Source organism: Hetaerina americana, unplaced genomic scaffold (genome assembly GCF_022747635.1).
Source record: "Hetaerina americana unplaced genomic scaffold, ioHetAmer1.1.p SCAF_10, whole genome shotgun sequence".
In the NCBI taxonomy this organism is placed as follows: domain Eukaryota; kingdom Metazoa; phylum Arthropoda; class Insecta; order Odonata; family Calopterygidae; genus Hetaerina; species Hetaerina americana.
In genome coordinates, this window is record NW_027286070.1 from 75641908 (window position 1) to 75662540 (window position 20633).

The following is a 20633-nucleotide window of genomic DNA, read 5'->3' on the forward strand; positions in this document are numbered from 1 at the left end:
GCTAAGTAATATCAAAGAAAAATGGGAAATTATCAAGAAAGGGTTATCGGAAGCCGCAAAAGACACTATTGGAACCGTAAACACTAAAAGGACTGGGAAACCATGGATCACGGATGAGATGATTACAAAGATGGATGAGCGGCGAAAATGGAAGAATAGAAATACAGAGTTAGGCAAAATGAAGTACAAAGAATTAAACAATAAATTGAGGCGGGCAACAAATAAAGCAAAAGAAGCTTGGTTGAAGACGCAGTGCGAGGATATGGAAAGTCTGCAGAGGAAAGGTGAAATTGGTGCGCTGTACAGCAAAGTTAAATCTTTTTCGGGAAGTAAGAAAGGTAGATCTATGCTAACAGTTAGAGATAAGGCGGGTAAGGTAATAGTTGACGCAGGAAAGATTCAAGAGAGATGGAAGGAGTATATGGAAGAACTGTATAGTAAAGAACTTAGACCAACAAGTTAGACATTCAAAAAGAATATGACGTAGAGGAAGATAGCTTAGGTCCATGCATACTAGACAATGAGATGGAAAGGGCATTAAGGGAGATGAAACTAAATAAGGCCGTGGGGGTAGATAACATTCCCGTGGAACTTTTAAAATGCTTAGGAAAATGTGGGAGGAAGAGGCTGTATGAGCTGATTCGCAGTATTTATGAGGAAGGAATCTGGCCGGAAGACTTCGTGAGATCAGTTTTATAGCAAGAAATAATGACTCTACGGTCTCTCAATTAAATAAGAATGGGGAAGAAAACTCCAATGGCCGTAAGAATTAGTTGCCAATCTCTCGTCAGACCAATTGTTGTGTTGGTTTAACGGGAATGCGCCGACGAATATCCTGGTTGCTCTTTACCTGTGTCCAGATTCTCCCAGAAGTCGGGCCCTTTTGAGTGTGTGTTTCTTGAGTGCTTGTGTGTGTGATTGGTCTGTACCAATCACAAAGTGTGTGCTTGAGAATATCCTGGAATCTTTAACGGGGTCTACTCTACAGCCTCGTGAAGGATACCATCTCCATCTGTAATTCTTTAACAGGGTCTCACAGCCTCGTGAAGGATTCCAGTCAGGATAGTGTGCGTGTGGCTGTGTGTTGGTCCCTGACGCGGATTAATTTCCCCTAAACCACCACAGAGGGTATTCTGGTCGAGAGGTTGTGGTTGGTCCCTGACGTGGTTCCCGTTAAACCAAAACTACAATTGGTCTGAAGAGAGATTTGCAACTAATTTTTACAGCCATTGGAGTTTTCTTCCCCATTTTTATTTAGATCAGTTGTAGTTCCTATTCCGAAAAAGGTGAAGGTTACATCATGTGAGGACTACAGGACAATAAGTTTGATATCCCACGCAGCTAAAGTTGTTCTCAGGATCATAAACAAATGGATAGAGGGTAGGGCAAATGATTACTTAGGGGATGATCAGTTTGAGTTTAGGAAGGGGAGAGGTACGCGTGATGCCATAGTGAATTATAAATTCAGTGCGACAGGTATGGGATGAGAATCAATATTAATAAAACAAAGGTTATGCGATTTTCTAGAAAGAAAAAGGCTAAGCTTAACATTAAAATAGGAGGGAAAAAACTAGAGCAGGTAGAACAGTTTACGCATCTCGGTAGTGTTTTGGACCAACACGGTCAAAGTAGCAGGGACGTAAGGAGAAGAATTGCGCTAGGCAAAGAGGCTTTCAGAAGGAGGAGGGAGTTAATGACAGCGACTTTGAGTAAGGATGTTAAGAAAAGACTCGTAAAAACTTTGATATGGAGCGTAGCTATGTACGGCGCGGAAACGTGGTCGTTGAAGCAGGAGGATAGACGTAGACTGGAGGCTTTTGAAATGTGGGTGTGGAGAAGAATGGAGAAGGTGAAATGGACAGAGAAGAAAACAAATGAGGAAGTACTTGGTATGGTGGGCGAAGAGAGGGGTTTGTTGGGAGCAATCCTATGGAGGCAGGAAAAGTGGATGAAGGGGGTATTGACCGGCAGCGGGATGTTGAAGACTGTAATTGAGGGGAGAATGTTAGGCAAACGAGGAAAGAGAAGGAACAGGATAGGGATATTGGACGGGATGAAGGGAGGAAGAAAGTACTCAGAGCTGAAAAGGGACCTGATGTAGAGTAGGATGTTGTGTTTTGCTAGGGGTCACAAATTATTTTAATTGGTAATTATGTCCATCCAAAAACCTACCTTAACCGGTAGATTACTTAATAATAATATATATATATATATATATATATATGTATATATATATATATGTGTGTATATATATATATATATATATATATATATATATATATATATGTATGTATGTGTGTATATATATGTTTGTATGTGTGTATATATGTTTGTATGTTTGTATATATATGTATGTATGTATATGTATATATATGTATGTATATGTTGTAGAACAGGGAGTCGAAACTCTAATTCTGAAATGCTTTTCTATGTACGCCCAAATACTCATAGGTCAATTGTTCAATTTCAGTCCTTAAACAGAGAGCAATTGTTAACCATTGATCTCTACACATGCAATAACTTATATTAGGTCCGATTCTACGCCAATTATAGCCATTGAATCTACTTTTCCATTCTTAGTTTTAAGTTTACATTAATACTTGTGTTACGTTTAAATGGATTAAGTGGATGGAATTTTGTCTTGGATTCAAAATTTATGACAATTTTTTGATATTTATTGCTTCCAAATTTCGCCACTGGTAATCCATCGACCCTCAGAGTGATCGACGAGTAAAATAAAAAACGAATCAGAATGGATGCATTTCCAACACCCTCTGAATTGTTTTCAATGACTTTTTTCAGAAATACCAAGAGCTTGAGACGCAGGTTTCGAGAAAAGATGGATTGCTCATGATACGGGAAATGGCCCAAGAAGTGAAAAATATGATGGAGATCAAGATGAGCGCCTTAACGGTAAGGGTTTCCTGTTCTTTCTTTGTTTCCTTTGCAGTCCCGCTTAAATGAGTACTCCAGTCCTCACGAGATTCCAACGGCGAAGGGATCCATACTCTTTCTCCTCAAAAAAATCTAGACCTTAATGTTGCCTCGTCAGGTCAAAAATGACGTCACCATATCGTAAGAAGCTGACATAGATTGATTTACTTTTAGACCAGATGACCTTGTCTGCTCTTTTCATTTTTTATTCAAATTAACCCATTTAATATTCTTTTCATGCTTACTTTTTCATATTTACCCCGCTTGAACAACATATCTCTCCCAAATGAGCGCATTAAACGTCTTTTAAAAAATCAACGAAAATAGTGACGCAGACAACTCAATATTTTCATAAGAAAACGCAAAATTCCTCAGAGGTTAAGGTAATTATATAAGACAAGAATCTTAAGATAAAAGTGTACGACTTCAAATAATTTAACATTAAGCTCCCAAAAAGCATAACAATATGTTCAAACTTCAGCCATTTTTACCTGTATACAAAGTTTACCGCATGCGCCTTGAAATTCAAGACCGAACTAGAAAAAATTCCGAAATATGGAACTGTATTAAATGTTCCATGAATATTTAATATCAGATAATTCTCACATATAAACTATTATTTACGTATGGAGAACTCAATCGCGTAGCAAGACTAATATTTAATTTATCAACCACGATGCACGACATCATTTCTATTAATAGTCATATCTCTATTTCTAAACAGTTATTTGAGATTAAAATTCCTTAAAACATTTCACGTCATCAGCAAATACATTTTTTTCTACAGGACTGCTGCAAGGGATTTAGCTGTGCGTAAAAATTATAGTTAACAGTGGTCACAGATAGTAGTCTTTTAGAACTTACGATGCAGGTGTAAATATCACAGAATATCTGTTTGTTGCCCTGACAACCCTACCACCCGCACATGCATTTCGTGACTTCATAGCGCTGTTCTGCAGTCTTTATATTTTCCAATTTAACATTTGATCAAATCGAAAGCCTTTGAACGTTGAGTAAGCTTGGTTCCCTGAGGCAAGGGTAGTGTACGTATGATTGGACGCCAAAAGAGTTTTGGTCATCCAATCTATTCTCATCAATTACTGCATATCTGAGCTAATAAATATCTAGTTTATCTTTCCAATAGTCTACAACCACATAATAACCCGAAAACTGCCAAAAGGGGTTGTATGTATTGCCTAAAAGTCTATAATTCTTCGGTATCTTTCAATCGAAAATGTACGTCCCATACACAAAATTTTCACACGACCCTACCCTAATTCAATATCAATCCTAAGTGCTAGTATTCATCATTTATTTATGTGGTAATTAAGGCCATTACTATTATAACACATTGATCCATTAAAACTCCAATATTACACGTGAGTACTTGGAGCCTCGGACTTAGACGCGGAACGTTTAAACAGAGACCAGATCCCCCTTATTTGAGAGCCCAAATTCACAGCGGGGCCACAGTTTGGCTTAATTAGTTCAAGCAGTCGGCAATAAATCGAGGTATCCGGAGTCGAACCCCATTTACCCCAAATAACTGGTACACTTTGAAATTTCTGAACTTTAAAGGCACATACACTGATGATTATGTTACAGCAACTGTCAAAGTGTCTCCATCAACTCTTTAAACTAACCAGAGCACACGTTCGACTCCTAATTCAAAAAATTTCGTCTGTGAAACTTTTTACCTTTGACTGGATGGACATAAAAATGTTTCGGAGCACATGCGATTATTTCTGAGGCAGTCACCAGCTTTGCATTTTGGAATGGGAGAACGGGCAAGGCTGAAGGGAATATGAGGAGACGAGCATGCCGGAGACCAGTTGAGCAATCCGGGAGCACTCGTGGGGAGCAGCGCCGGGCCCTTTTCTCAAGGGGTGGCCGAGAGAGAAGGATGAGGAGAGGCTTCCCCCCTCCCCAGGGCCTCGCCCCGTGACCCCCTGTTGAGGCCCCATGATCCCCTTTCCCCGTCTCTCTCTCTCTCTCCTTTCCCCCCTCCCACCGGGCTCCCCCTTCCTTCCACGACGCCCCTTTGCCGCACGACCCCGGGAGTCTCCCGTCTCGTCGGTCATTCTCCACTCCCACCCCCGCCCTCCTGCCTTTTCCCGGGCACTTGCCACTCTCTCGTGAGAGGGGAGCTTGTTAATTTCCCCGCACCCCTCTTGTTCGCGCCTCCCTGATCCTTGCCAGGCGGAAAACTGCTCTCGGCATGCGCAACACCGATGCCATTCCAGTTTCCGAGAAAAATGCATTGCACCGGTAATGGCCTTAACCGGGCGGAGATGAATGACGATAAGCCGCCACTGAATGGTAGATTCTCGGAGTGGAATTCTCGAACTTATCGAACTTGATAACACACGATTGTTGAATGTTTGTCTTGGGCATAATTCACATTAAATTATATTGCATAACAATTGACTTATTTTCCTGAAGTGCTTCGTTAAATTCCGAATTGTTCAATAGATATTGCAACTTTTGATTGAAATTCATTATTCTCCATTCGATTGGTGTGTATTAGTTTTTCTTTGATATTAGTAAAAATTAAAAATTAAAAGGAAGGAATAATTTCAAGTGGTGTTTCAAATTAAATTAATCCGTTGACTGAATACTATATTAAAGTCATTCGGTCAAGTTGAGAAAGTGTATTTACCCAGAGTGTGATGTTTGAATAAATGGATTTCGATGATTGGTCTCACCCAGGCTCTAAAAGCCATGGGTGTTTAATAATCTCTGCGGTCTTGTGCCACAGGACCAGTATACTTCGACAGTGCCTTCGAATGGCACTCGCCTGTTCAGGCGCACCATTTAAAATACAGGGTTGGTTTCCTTCGAGGCTGATTTTCTATCCGAGGTCCTTTCGACATTTTAAAGTAATTCTATTCAAAGAATAATGGCAAGAAAAATCCTTCTGTTTATCACTTAAGTGAAATCAAAATAATTACTTCTCTTTTACCATATATCAATGAGATTAAATGTTGAAAAATACTCAAAACATATTGACGCACTCCATACATGAAGGAATTTTTGACTCCTTAAACGATTTAAGTGAACGAGTAATTCAACTTTGCGTGAACTAAAAACAAAAATCTCTTTGAATAACGACCGCCACTCTGAATTAACATAACACTTCATGAAACAAATATGCCTCAGATAAATGGATATTTTTCGAATGAAACTAAGTGAAAATAGTTTCATTCCACTCGGATGTCGTGCATTTTTTTCAATCGATTCAGGCAGATTTGACCGAGACTTATAAGTAACTGATTGATATTTTATTCCTCTCCATGAGAATTTTAAGATGTGGCATTCCCCTGAGTGGTGGCGCTGCGCTCGTGCTCCCTCCTCCCGACGCTTGGAACTAAGCCAAAATGTCTAACTCCTGTCGCTTGTAAAATATCGCAGATAACCCTGCTGCAGGTGACCTCGGCGTATGAATGCTCTCTCGCCCGCCCCTTTCGGTTAAGCAAACGAAACGAGAAACAGCAGCCCGAGAACACTCATCGCGCACGCTAAACGTTTAATTCGCAGATGAGTCACTGAAAGGTTCGGGAGCATCAACCCCTGACTATTCATGCGGTGCACGGCATCCCCGACACGTTCCCGCGCTCAGGCTTTCGCCTCCGCCCCCCCCCCCCCCCCGCCAACGGTGAAACCAATGTGGCGCCAGCAAGTGCCAGCCAGCGCGTGCCATCCACTCCGGAGTTCAAGCGGTGTGAAATCGAGGCCTGCTCCTTTCCGCATCCTCCAAAACCCAACCACTCTCATTCCTTCCTTCTCTTTCATCCCGATGCCGTGGTGCCAAGCCCCACCGCGTCTTTGTCTCGGTTTCTCCCTCGTGCCCTGCTTTCAAGGCAAAGGGATGAATTTGTTGATACTTGTGATTCTTGGTGTCACAGACGCGTTACCTCGTTTTTATTCCTATTCTTTTTTTTCTGTTTTTTTTTATTTTCACCGCTCCGACAGATGGGGTCATTTCGCACCCACTCAGGGGGCGCCATAACGACCGAGAGTTCGTGTTGCCAAGCAGGACTCGAAAGCAATGCACTCCGTCGTCGCAACAACAGCAGCAGCATCCAGCCATTCAGGGCTACAGCCAGACGTTTATCTAGTCTTCAGCTCATTCCGACAACGAATGCTGCCGAGTAACGTCATTCCAAAGCAGTATATTAACTGGCCAACCTAATTTATTCGGCTTCTGCGTAGTCTAGGCATTGTTTATAATTTCACGTGAACAATATTTTCTAAAGTGGCGACATGATATTAATTTCGTTTTTCCTCAGTTTTAATGCATATTTCAAAGCCAAAGAGCGATTTATTTCGATTAGATTCTGCCTGCAAGTACTACCTAACAAGTATTCATATTAAATTACTTCGATTGATTTCTATTTGAATGGATGGATGATTGAGGAATCACATTGTTTTGAAAAGGGATCAATAGGTGTTCAAAATTTATAGACTAATGGCCTGTTTAAGTAGTAGCTAGCGTAAAAGGGTATCCGCTGATTTACGTTTCCCAGAATCATGCACGGTTTCGTTTCATCGCCCGGGGCATCATGCGTACTGGGAATGACACCTCGTGTGACCATACCTCTCCTTTTGAAGACGAGGCAAGGTTAAGTTTTTAGATAAGATCATTATTCAACAAGCCCACTTTTTGAATGTGGTGGCGAAGACAATAGAACTGGCATTATAAACGTAAAATGTATTGTGTATTACCCAATAAAATAAATTCTTTTCTACTAGTACCCATAATTATGGATTCGGGCATCGAAGACAAACATTGGAAAAGTAACGCAATATCACATACAAATACATTTAATGATAATTTAAGCTTTAGCAGAAAGAGCTACAAGATTAAAAATCCCTCCAATTTCTTTAATTTTGGAGAGAAAACTATGCTCAATGCTAAAATATTGACCCATATAATTTATTTCGTCAGCAACACTCATTAATGGCTCCTTAAGAGAGAATGACGACTATTAATAAACACAGATGCCCTAGCATATGCTTTCACTCTTTCATGAAATATTATGGGTGGGAACGAGTTGTTGATGGAACAAAATAATTAGCCTTTGTTGCCAATGATGGCCAATGAAGTTCCATTATTTTTAGTAAAGCCATTTCCACGCTTTTTCCGGGCTCGCCACGGATTCTCGCATAATACTCGTTTATTTTGCTAGTGTCTCTATTTATCTCCCAAAATTTCTTTACCTTGCCCCTCTTACTCCCTCGTTTCAATATAAACTAGATGCCCTTGATGTCTTGTTTGCGACGAAACGTATAGCTGTATTTCCATAACTCTAATGTAAAATTAAGTGTCAAAATACGCGCATCGTTTCATTTGACCTTATCTGGATAAATTACGTGTTTGCCTTCCTCGTCAGCCATTAGCTATTATTCTTAAGGATGCCATCACCCTGAAAATTTATCTGAACTAAATCCTTTTAACGTAACATAAAACTAAAATGTCATCATTTAAAAAATGACTCACTTTAACTGACCCTTCGGCCTTCCGCTAGTTACCATCAGCAGCTATTCTTCGAATGTTTCATTGTGCTTAACGGCGAATATGATAATGATATTAATCAATTTAAAATATAATGGCAAATACTTCCCTCGGCGTGACATTTGTCCCAAACAATAAATGTATTTCCTCCCCCCCCCCCCGCCCCTCTGGGTGAGTCACCCAACCAACCCCAGCCGCCCCTTTAAAACCCCTCCCACTTCGCCCAGTCACAATCGATCCCTTCTTACCTCTCCTTTTCCCACCCCTCAGAGACCCACCCACCCCCACGCCTCCCGCTACAGCATCTCACTCGGCGTCTCCCTCCCCTCATCCCTCCCCGCCCGAACTCTTCCTTCCTCGGGACCCTCCCAACCGTTCCCTTCCCCCTCCCAACCCCCTTCCCCCTGCTCTCTTACCCTTCGTTCCCCTGTCTCGCAACCAACCCTTCCCCACCGCTCCTACCCTCAAAGTCGCCCAAGTATCGGACCGGTGAGTGGATTGCCAAAAACCACCCACCCCCCTCCGAGTCGTCGGGGTTCGAACCCCTAATGCACGAGTGTCGAAGTGGCCAAATGGTGAGTGTGGGACTCTTCCACGCGTCTCAACGGCTAGTTCATCGCGTGACCCAATTCCTTGTAAAAAAATCCCAATAGGCACGAGGGAGAGTCTGGAAGTACAGTTTATTCTTCCATTCATTTCTCCTGCGAGGTCAGTTAAAATGGATGAACACCCTGAATGAAGAGCGGTGGTCCTAATGCATGCATTAAATAAGGGACGTGTCCTCTCTTAACGTTAATTATGGCTTTGAGCCGAAGTGTCTAAAATGCGGACTCGTCAATAAAAGTGTGAGATAACCATTCTCTGGGGTTATGTCGCTTCACGTGCGATGAGACACGTCGGCATATTAGTGAGCAAAGGGTTCTGCTAGTTCAAATAGGGTTCCGCGTTCAAATTGCTGCTCAACACTCGCAGTGAAACTTAACCTGTATGATATTTTGGTTCCATATCTTCCTAAAAAAAACCACAGGCGATCAAGGACTGAGTCCTCAAAGTACGCAATTCAAACGCCGAGGCGCTCAGCACGTGACCGACCTCACCCTCCCCCATCAAATCAACTCCCGGGTTGATTGCTATGGCCATGAAATGAAATTGTCATTGCAGCACTACTCATGAACTCTTGCGTTGCAAAAGACCCGCACGCCATTGAGTAAACGCTGTTCCTCCATTATACATGTCTCCACTTTTCCGCTCGGATTTGCGACTCCCATCTTGTGCGTGATTGGTCGGTTGGTTGGTGATGTCACTGTGTGACGTGACGTCATGACGCAATCCAACCGTTGAATGCAAACCCTCAACTCCATCCCGCGGCATTTTCCAATTTTTTCTGAAAAATGAGAGACGTCGAAATTTGACACTAAATACAGAATGTACTTAAAAATATGAAAAACCTAATGTAAACTTAAATAAAAAAAATATCACTTCTATACACAATTAGACGTGCTCTTAGGAATTTACAATCTGGAGCTGCTGGACTCAACCGGATACTGGATTCCACTTGGAACCATCAAGGCCCAGATCACACACGAGCAATCGCCGTAACAGCATTTACTGTTATTTTCATATTATATCCGATTTTTTTGTGAAAACAGTCATTATGAATAGATTTTATTAAACCGCTTACAAATCATTCTTAAAAGCAAAACTGTATGAAATCAACTTTCGTGTGTCTAACTGAACCTGGTATTAATTTTCCTGACCTGATGTTTCTTTTCCGTAAACATGAGAAGTAAGGAATTCAGAGATAAACTTTCAATTCCCAGTTGATAAGATGTTTCATTTGTTTGTAAATATGGAAGAAAGTAACCCATGAAATCGCTAATTTACATGAAGACAAATGTTTGCTAATGAAAGGGATATGTTTTTCAACACATAAAAACCCAATAAGCCTGTGTGAAGTTATTGCTTGTTTTCTAGTTCATTACACGACGCCTTTTTCCTTCGTCGCGCATTTAAATGGCACGCCTTTGAGTTTCAATCAGCACGTGGGCCAGAAAAATGACATCTTTATTAGTGTTGGATGGATGTTAGCACCTTACGATGCTGGTGAACTGAATAGGACGTGGCGCATTGAAATGTTGAAAATTAACTCACCAAAAAAATTGTGTGAATGCTTATTTTATGGTGCATGACAATGGACTTTATTTAACAACGGGTAAGTTTTTCTCAAAACTATTTTCTCACAGATGAAATCATTTAATTTATAATTATCGCGGACCCAAAATATCGATATGCGTGAACAAAAATATAAATCGTCAACGTTAAGTTGAACTTGATGATTGAAGTTGCGAGATAATTGACGCTAAAGCTCACTAATAAGAAAGCATAAGGAATGCAGGCATTCAGGGTAGAGAGATGAGTTTTCTGTGAAGTTGTGCCATGGTATGGTTGCTTAGAAAGTTCTTATTGCAAGAAAACCACACCGTTTGGATTTGGATGCAGGTGCCCATAGGCATCAGCCGTAACCCGTCGTCATCCTTGGCACGTAGCCGAAACGTCTTCTCAAGGAAATGACGTCAATGACGTCACTCTCTGAGCGAAAGTACCTCCGAACTATTTTTCCAAAGTAACTGATACGGGCATATAATTTGAAAAGTAAATAACATGCACCGTATAAGACTCAATATTTTCCTTTACTTCTCAGCAAGTAATCGGGAGGTTTTTTCGATGAAATATCATAATAATATAAGAATAATATTGCATAACTTTCTATATATTCAAAAATATTTATTAAAGCTCTCAGGACATATAATTAGAATAGTCAACCAGTAGTTTACATAGAAAAATATGGTTATGATAAACATTTGGCTCAATCTGACTTAATATAAATCAACCTAACTTCGTGTAATAATGCCCATAATTCCAGAACAATTGTAACTTCAGACAAATATTGCCTACTGCTCGTCATGTTGTAATTTTGGTACACTTCTCATTGATTCTCAAATTTTGGCATAGTATTAGTGCTTTTAATGGGGTTGGATGAGGTACTTTTTCAGAAGCAAATTAGTTAAATTACTATTTCCATTTCTTCACGCTCGTCAAATGTTCTGCGAAGGAAACTGAAAATGAAAGCTCTCAGCCTCCAACACGACGACATTGGGTTTAAGTATGTGAGGAGCATTAGCTTTTTATTTCCCACGTAGCTCGCAAGTCGCTCATTCCAAAACACCACAATTACTCACTCTACGCTAGGAACTACAAGACAGTCGGGAAAACACATTTAAAAAGCAGATATAGTACACATACTTGTGGAATACAAAATGAGAAAACTCCTCGCACCCTTTCACCCTCCACTCTATTCCGTCCGTGAGTTACGCATCTTGAGCTAGGAGAGCGATTGGACCTACAGAAAGACACGGTCGCGTTAGCATTTTATATGAAATTAAATTTGAAAATACTTAATCAAACTCTAAATCCCTTTTAATTCTCTAGGTTAAAATCTAGGTAAAAAACTGCTGAAATAGTTCACTCATAGTGTTTTTACGTGTTCGTTCTTCGTATATACGTGCAGCATGTCTTTCTTAGGCAATTGAACGACGTTTTTCTACATTATATTATTATTAGAGCAGAATATGAAAATGTCCAGGAAACATATCCTGTGCAGCAAACGCAAAATAAAATAAATACGTGAACCAAATGAAGTACCCTTCAACGAAAATAAATTTTGAAATAGTTTTAACTATTCTATATTTCATTTATTGAGCCTTAATCTACTATACAAATACGCCAAGGATTATCAAAAATGGCAAAATATCTCCCATGAGTCACTTCATCAATGTCTAGTTTTAGGGGCGAGGTTAATGAGAATATCTGCCAACACTGAAGTTTATTTGAAAACATTTCTCTGGTGCATGCACTTGGTATATTTTCACAGATATTTTTGCTATTTTAAGAACCATTTTCGCCTATCGCGGCATTATTAAATACCGAAAAAGACGGGCATTATCATAATTTATGCTAAGGTGGCCATAACAGGCGAAATATTTCACGAGTAAAACAACAAAAGTAATCCTGTAATTGTACTAATTACGACATATTTCGTCAGAAGAAATGCAGTAACTCCGCCACTTAATGCATTTCAGCATTTTTATTTATTTAATGTATCCCCTGCTGTCTCGCAGATATTTTCCTTAATTATCAGTTATCCCAATAATTGGTATCAAGAGTATTTCAATATTCAAATAGAATTTTTCTCTCTGTGCGCGTAATTTTGCCTTAATTCTACCACAGTTTATTTCTCCTTCCCCTCTCCCAAACTTCCATTTTTCTCTCCATTTCCTCGACCGATCTCTCTTCCTTTTTCAGCCTCCCCTCCTGCTCCTCCTCCATACCACCCGCCCTCTCCGCCGGAGACTTTTCCCACCCTCCCACATCCACACCCTCTCCAATCCACCCTCCTTCCATCCGATCACCTCCGAGAACAGATATTCACTCTCTCGTCCCACTCCGACCACCGCCCAAACCCAACCCGAGCCTTTTTCATTCACCGCCCCGTCCTAGGCCCTCGCCCCCGCCCTCGCTCACTCGGGGCCCACCCCGCGGCCCCGGCGTGCGGGGAATATCCGACGGATGGACCCCATTAGCACCGCCTTCCAACATCCCTCCCCTGCCCATGACGGACCACCCTCCACCCCCCCCCCCCCACCACCCTCCACTCCCTCGCTCGAAATACTGATAATCCATGTTGATCTCTCCGGGATCACGGCGGAATTACTAATGAAAGTATAGGAAACTTCCGAGTGGGGGATTGGGCGACGCGAGTGGGTTAAGGAGGGAGGGAGTTTCTCCCCCGCCACGGCAGTTTTAGGTTTTATTTATTCTTCCTCCTTTTATTTCAATATTTTTGATTTCGGTGGTAGATTTATATGGGTGCTACACTTGAATAATGCGGAGGTTCGTTACGGCGTGCTGTTTTTTATTCCCTCCTCTCCTGGAATCAGGGAGCACATTGTGTGCATACGATATTGCCTAGAGACGCGGAAACCTAACGTACATGAGGGAACGCAACGAGTTGCAGCCATTCGATGCGCCCGTTAACCCCCACTCCCCCTTCCCTAGCGAGAGAGGAATTGAAATTCGTTTTGACGGCTGGTCAAAAACAAATTTACGCAAAACCCCATATCATTGTCCCGAGTGCAGGCGTGGCACACCAATTTGATTAAGGTTCTTAAAATGTAATTACGAGATTTTCTTTCCATTTTCACCGGGAAAATACATGCCTCTGTTAATGTACTCATTCATGTTTTTCAATTTTCAAAAGTAAAACATATTCTTATCGACTTCTTTTCGCGGAAAAAAGATTGGCAAGGGGTTTTCTCGCCTCTAGGGATGTTCTTACGGCAACTTCATCCCTATCTGTGTATATTCCTGATTTCATTTCATCATATGATATACTACATTTTTTAATTGTCATTTTATCGTAATGTAGTAGCAATATTTTTTCTTTCATTTTTTTCTTTAATATTTCTTACTTCTGTTTTATTAATTTAATTTGTAATTTCCTTTTTTTTATTTCTCTCCCCATTTATATGGGTTCATCGGTTCTTATTTTGTTTATTCTCTAATTTTTCATTTATTGCTACTTTTTTATTTCAATTTAGTCAATAATAGCATGAGTATGATCCATCTGTTGATTTTCGCAGGTTTTTTTACACTCCCCTCCATGTGTGGGAACTTTCCTGCAGTGGGTTTCTTTCTTCAAGAATAAAAACTTTATTACTTACGTTTTCCCCACGCTTTTGAATCTTTCTATACTCCTTGTACTCATGCATGATCATTGTAATTCGATTTTCATCACCTAGTGCTTTTTTATATTACTTAGCTCTCAAATGTAATTATACTATTCATTGAATGCATTCGACAATGGATTAGATGAAAGAATAAGGGACTGCCACAGTCTTAATTTCGCCCGAATTAAGCCGAATAATTATTCTTTTAATGGTTGACTCTAACAGCTGGTCTTAAGTAATGAACCTCCACAATAATTACATAATTCTTAAATGTGCTGTTAGTTCTCATACACTGGAATCAAACCACAATTAGGTTAAACGATACGTTAATTACTTCAACGATTGAATTTTAATATCGAAATATGGAAGCATAAATACGAAAATTGCCGTTTTGCTTGATTATCTATTGCTCAGCATCTAAAACGTCCCTAAATCTCTTCATTTTTCCATAAAATCCAATCGATCAAAATTTGGCCTTACCTTTACACAGGATGTATGGTATTCAATTTCAAATGTATGCTTTCAAATCCTTATATTTTAATGCACAAAACTGTTAGAAATGTATAGCATAAGTAAGAAAAACCTTTGAAGTATAATTTTAACAAGATTCATTGCATATTATGACGAATATACGCATGCATAATATCATAATTTAAATGCAAAAGCATATAGTGTATTGATCTGTGCATTGTTCATAGTGGTACATCACTACTTGTTCAGCATATAATTTGTATTATAAATATATGATAACTATTCATCGCAGGCACACGCATAATTACACTTTCCTTTCACCCTTCCGACCACTTAGATTAAATTATAAAGCGAAAAATATTCTCTCGAAATTATTCACTGATATTATATCACAAAAATTTTCCCAGCCTGAAGTTACTACTACGCAAGAATATTTTAGAATTTTATTTCATAACCCATACACTGGATTCAGAATATGTCCAAGGAAGACGGTATTTCTGAACCCTGTGAGTCTACAAAAGTAAAAGAAGTATAGTTTGTGAGGGGTCAAGACGAATCCAGAATGTGGGAAAAGTTCCCCCTGGCAAAGTTGGAGGCAGTACTCGGAGATATTAGAAAATGTTCACTTATCCGAGACGAAGAGTGAGTGGGGGTAGGTTTCGCTTTTTTTGGTTTTAGGACCCTCACTGCACCATTTTTTGATTTAAGCATCGATAATTGAAAATTTCGGTAAACGAGGATCAAATCGACGTCCTTCCGTTCAATTCAATTAATTAAAATAACAATATAATAAAATAGTCGTTATGAAATAAATGTGTCGAGTGTTTTTATAATACGAGAATGTAACATTGCTCGCGATGTCTCAATGTCTTGAAATTCCTTACGAAGGCAAGGGCTTAAATTGAGTTTAATTTTTTCCAGCATTATTTTTTTATGCGATATAAGATAATGGCATTTTTGCAGATCGTATCACAAAAATGTATTTTAAAAGTTGAATTACAGCCGAGGTATCATTCGAGAAGCATGCATTTTTACATGAATGCGGAAGTATGTCAAAACAATAAGGAGACAAATGAAGTGCATTAAGTCGGTGAACTGAGAAATGGCTCTGAACGTATACTTATACTTGGGTTGTCCTGCATGCGTTTTCGTCAGAACCAATGTGAATTTTAAGGAATATTAGCGAGAACCTTTTACGACTCCTTGAGTGGAATATACCGCAAGATAGACCGAAAAGGTAATATCAGTTCTACGTGACACATCATTAAAGATAAAAGGTTAAGAGAGAGCATCCCTTTTCCCCACGAATTTTCAATCGTCCCAGTACTATTTTCTGCGATTTTGTCAGCTTAAGACACCTTGGTACAAGGTGCTTTATTTTGCCGGTTTCTCCGGTGCTGGATATCAGGAGAGGAAAATATTTTGTCCAGCCGGCAGGAAAATATTTTGTCCAGCCGGCTTTGGATCTGTCAATTACCATGCAAAGGGAAGCGTAAAGGAGGCCTGCAAACTTCCCTAGGGTTTGGGGTATTCATCGACCTGCACCGACTTTCACCAACCGTTCCCAAATTTTCGGTGCATAGGAATAACCCAATTTCGAGTCTTAGAAGTTCGTCCGTGTCAATCAGGGTCCCTTCAAATCGTTTACATCTTTCTTTGTTTTAAACGTTGAAAACTCGAAAGTTGGTGAACTCGAGACAAAGGATAACGAACGATTCTCTGTCATGAGTGAAACGTGTCATGCACTTGGCGACGCACTTGGGTTTCTATATTTTCAATTTTAAAGGCACCATCGGAAGCAGATTACATTAGGTGCTCTGAGAGTTAGGTAATGTTCAATAAAATTAAAAAGGGTCCAGAAGGGCTAACTAACTGGTTGAGGTATGGATGTTACCGACAGGGATACTCTAGAACGAAGAGTTTTTGAAGCGGCGAATGCTTATACACAGATGTCAAACGACGAAAGTGGCATACGTATAATAATCTAATTGTTCTAAAATTATTAATGGACAAACGGAAGGTAATAATATATAAAACAATCAAAGGAAATAGTCGGATAATTAAATAAAAAACCTGTTGTTATTGTGTTGAGTGTTCAAACAAACCGGCAGGGATTTGTTTTATGTTTTACAGTTAAACTATATGTAACATTCAGTTTTTCCCACCGTTTTCAATTTGTAAGAATATATCCAGCTATCCAACAAGTTTTGGTTCACCTTCTCACATTCGTATGTCTTCTATGCCATTTCGCTATTACCAGTGCCTTATAACCTGCGTGTGAAGTTGTTAATAATTAGGCGTACAATATGAATAATCGATTCCTTCCTCAGAATATGAAGACTATGCCTGCAGAATTTGAATGCACGACGGAATAAATTAATTATGAAAATCACCTGAGCTGTGAACAAAATTTTCTTTGACTCAGAAATTGGAAACTGTTAGTGTCTCCAACAACGCTTTATGTCTTACACGGTGAGTTCGTTTCCGGCTATGAAAAAAATATTACTTTTACACATAAGTTTGGGAGAAAACAACAATTTAATAGCATTTTACTCATTATCTCTTGGGTTTCATGATAATTAAAGAGCAAGGAAGTGCATATATTAACGCGGTAGGTTCTTTCAAAGACTTTCCTTCCGTTGATAGGCATTCCTAAATTCTCCATTATTCCCATTGCTCAGCTCAACATTAGTTATACCTGAGGCCTGTTCCTCAAATGTACGAGACCTGTTTCTCAAACGTATGTGTGTCCATGTAATTTACGGACTCTACCATGGGGTGATTAATAATGTGTCACTTGTTACTTGCCTGCGTCACACGTTAAGCGATTCTGAAATGTACGTCGAGATTTTATATTTCCCCCGGTGAGACAGCTTGACGTTCGGAATCAGACTGGGGGAGATGTCCCGAGTTCAAATCATAGTGTTTCTTCTGCCGAGGGTATTTTAATCCCGTATACCCTCAGCTGAGTGATATACTCGATCAGATAACTATTTGGGTAACTCTGAAGGCAAAGAAAAAGAAGGATTGGGTTCATTGATGTGGGATTCCAGAGCTCTTGCTCCTCATCAAGAACTATTACACCGCTGCCCCCCCAAATCCATCGCAACCACGTCCGTTGCCAAGGATAAAACGATACACAGAGTTAATCGTTAGCTTTTCAGTTTGCGCGAAGTCAGGCAGAATTGAAAAAGGAATGGAGAAGGAAATAGCATTGGTAGTCGTGCAAAAAGAAAGTTTCCATTTCCATGCACAAGATAAGAATCGTTGGTTATCGTCCAAAACCCACTATTTATAAGTAAAATACCTTGAATGAATGAATCCATGGCCATACTCATTTATGAATGGCCTTTGGGCGGGAAGCGGAGGGTACACACGCATTACTAGGAAATTAATAGTTTGTTTCTTTCTTTAAACATAAGAGGGCAAAGCGACAATGGCACACCCTCGTCTTCTTGGCCCTCCCGCTCAAATCCAGCGGGTTGGCCGAGAAACAGGCGCGTTAGGCAACGAGAGGGCCGCGTTGCTCTGGGGGGGCAAATGCATTGCGTTCACGTGTCACCCAAAATGAAACGCGCCCGAAAAGAAGGGCGAACGAATCGGGTGGCGGAAAGGGGCAAAGAGAGACAAGAGTGATGAAGGGAGGGAGGGTGCACTTAGCTGGGGGAAAGAGGGGGAGCGGCTGGTTAGACGGCCAAGTTGAAAAGTTTCTCCCGAGAAAGAGAGGAAAGTCTTGAGAGGGTGAGAATGTCGCGAAATGTCTAAAAAGGAAAAACCTCGGCGAGGAGGTGGAGGGGGAGACCCGGCAGCATGGCAGATACAGCCCGAGTGGAAAGAATGAAATAACTTCTGGGCGGAACTCCACGCCAGGGCATGCAGATAAGGAGCGGCAAGGGGTGCGGGGGGGAGGGAGGGGAGGGTGGTCAGCGGCAGGGCCGTGAGAGGGTGAAAGGGGACGTGTGGAGGATGAGGAACATTCGTGACCCCCAGTTCACCCCTTGCCCTTGTAATCCACCCTTCGCTCTCACGGTCCCTCCTGTTTCCCCCCCCCACTCCCCTTTCCGCCCCCTTCCCACCTCACCCTCCATCTCCCTTGCAATTCCTGAACTACGGCCTCATGAGGGTGTCGTCGTGCGTGTGGTGGTGGAGGGACTCCACGGACTGCGATTGCCTCTCCCGGCGGAGCTATCTCGGAACGGTTAGCCCACGAGATACAAAAAAATATGAAGAGGAAGCGCCAATACGTGCACGCCAGGGATATTTAGGTCCCTTCCCAACTCCCGCTCCAAAACTCATCCGGAAAAGTTACGCGGAGTTTTTGAGCTCGAGCCCGAGCGATGCTCGAGGCTGTGAGATTCTTTCCAAAGCTGAGATTTGGATTGCGCATTCGTCGTCAATCGGTTTTAGAGATCCAACGGCCACAACTCCTCGGTCGAACGGAACTGCACCTCAAGAATGGACTCGCCATGAAGAAGTCCTTCTTCCCCGCGCAATCGAAACAGAGACATGATTCAAACCAACTAAGGTGTTAAAATTCGCAAAAATGATCACTTAACGATCGGGTAACGCTTTAATAAATTTGACGTGAGCTACATAAAAACTCATCGTGAGTTGGCAGGCCAAGCTTAAATTTCGTATACATTTTTTCAAAATACAACGATACGAGGAAAAACATGGGACTGTTTGACAAATGAGCAAAGAATGTAAATCAATCCCCTATATATTAACTATCCGGTCGCTCGGTAGCTTAAGTGACTAAAGCACTCGAACGGATATTGAGGGATCTGGGTTCGAACCCCAGTCAAGGTGAATGATTTTTACACTCTGAAATTGTTGCATTGAGTTGTAATTATTCTTAAAATCTATTCTGGAAAGTAGAGACACAGGAGAGATCCATATGAGGAAGAGGATTGGAAGAGTGAAACACAGAGGAAATAGGGAGTTGGGATGAATAAAGGAATGCAAAGGAAAAGGAAGTCGGAATCCTGAGCAAGGAGTTTTCAGGAAGAAACCTTCAGTAAGAAAATATTGTGAAGAAAAGATTAAGAATTGGAAGAGGAGAAAGAATGAGCGATTGTTTCAGGTGACATAAAGTGTGTAATATTTTGGTTCAGGGTCTCATAAGGCCGAAGTTGGATCGCAAAATTTGGCCCACGCAACTAATCCTTAGAGGAACTGAGACTGAGATACGTCCTTGGTGGGATTTGAGCTTCGACTTTTGGGTTGACAAGTTCCGCTGAGTCGCTGCGCTGATCACCACGAACTGATTTGCGACAAGGAAAAATAATTCTTCAAAATTATAATCTTAGGTACTATCTATTGGCGGAATTTTTGTATAATACGCGCTATTCTTATGCACTCAGGGAAAAACTTCATTTGAAAGTTTGTGCACTACATGGTATGAAATACTTTTAACTATCACTGCTGAAATAGAGAGCACAATGAATTTAAAACAATCGGAAAATCTGTCATTACTGATTGCTCAATTAAACACTACCCCATTAAAAGATCATGGATGTGGTATTTAGCTGCAAATTCAGTTTCAACATCAACAGTAAAGGAAGAGGATAGAGGTTCTTCAATTATCGTCTTAGTGGTTGCAAAGCTCACTAGGATTGTTTGATAAGTTCCATCAATTTCAACTCTCCTAGAACTTTTAAGCATACCTGGATGGAAAATTGTCTCTTGGAAAGTTAATTAACAATGCAAAATGTCTTCAGGATCAAAAACTGTTCCGCCCAGCAGAAGTCTGAATTACTGTAAAAAACTTTCCAATACCCAGGAAAATACTGAACAAACCTGCCTAAGGAACTTGTAATTTTCACACGTAAAAAGAAAAAGTACAGATTCAGGTGTGATGTGCTGCAATTGTTCTCACTATATCATTTTCAAGTTGAAAATGATGTGACGCATTGAAACTGGTCGGG

The 20633-nt window shown here is 40.7% G+C and overlaps 1 protein-coding gene across 2 annotated transcripts in view; it reads left to right on the forward strand.

The window, feature by feature from the left end:
- Nucleotides 1-20633, forward strand: part of stol (voltage-dependent calcium channel subunit stolid) — a 346602-nt gene that overhangs the window by 260738 nt on the left and 65231 nt on the right. For both annotated transcript variants that reach the window (XM_071598907.1, XM_071598908.1), the window contains exon 3: nucleotides 2803-2913. In XM_071598907.1, coding sequence (XP_071455008.1) covers nucleotides 2803-2913 — 111 coding nt within the window. The remainder of the gene's footprint in view (nucleotides 1-2802; nucleotides 2914-20633) is intronic.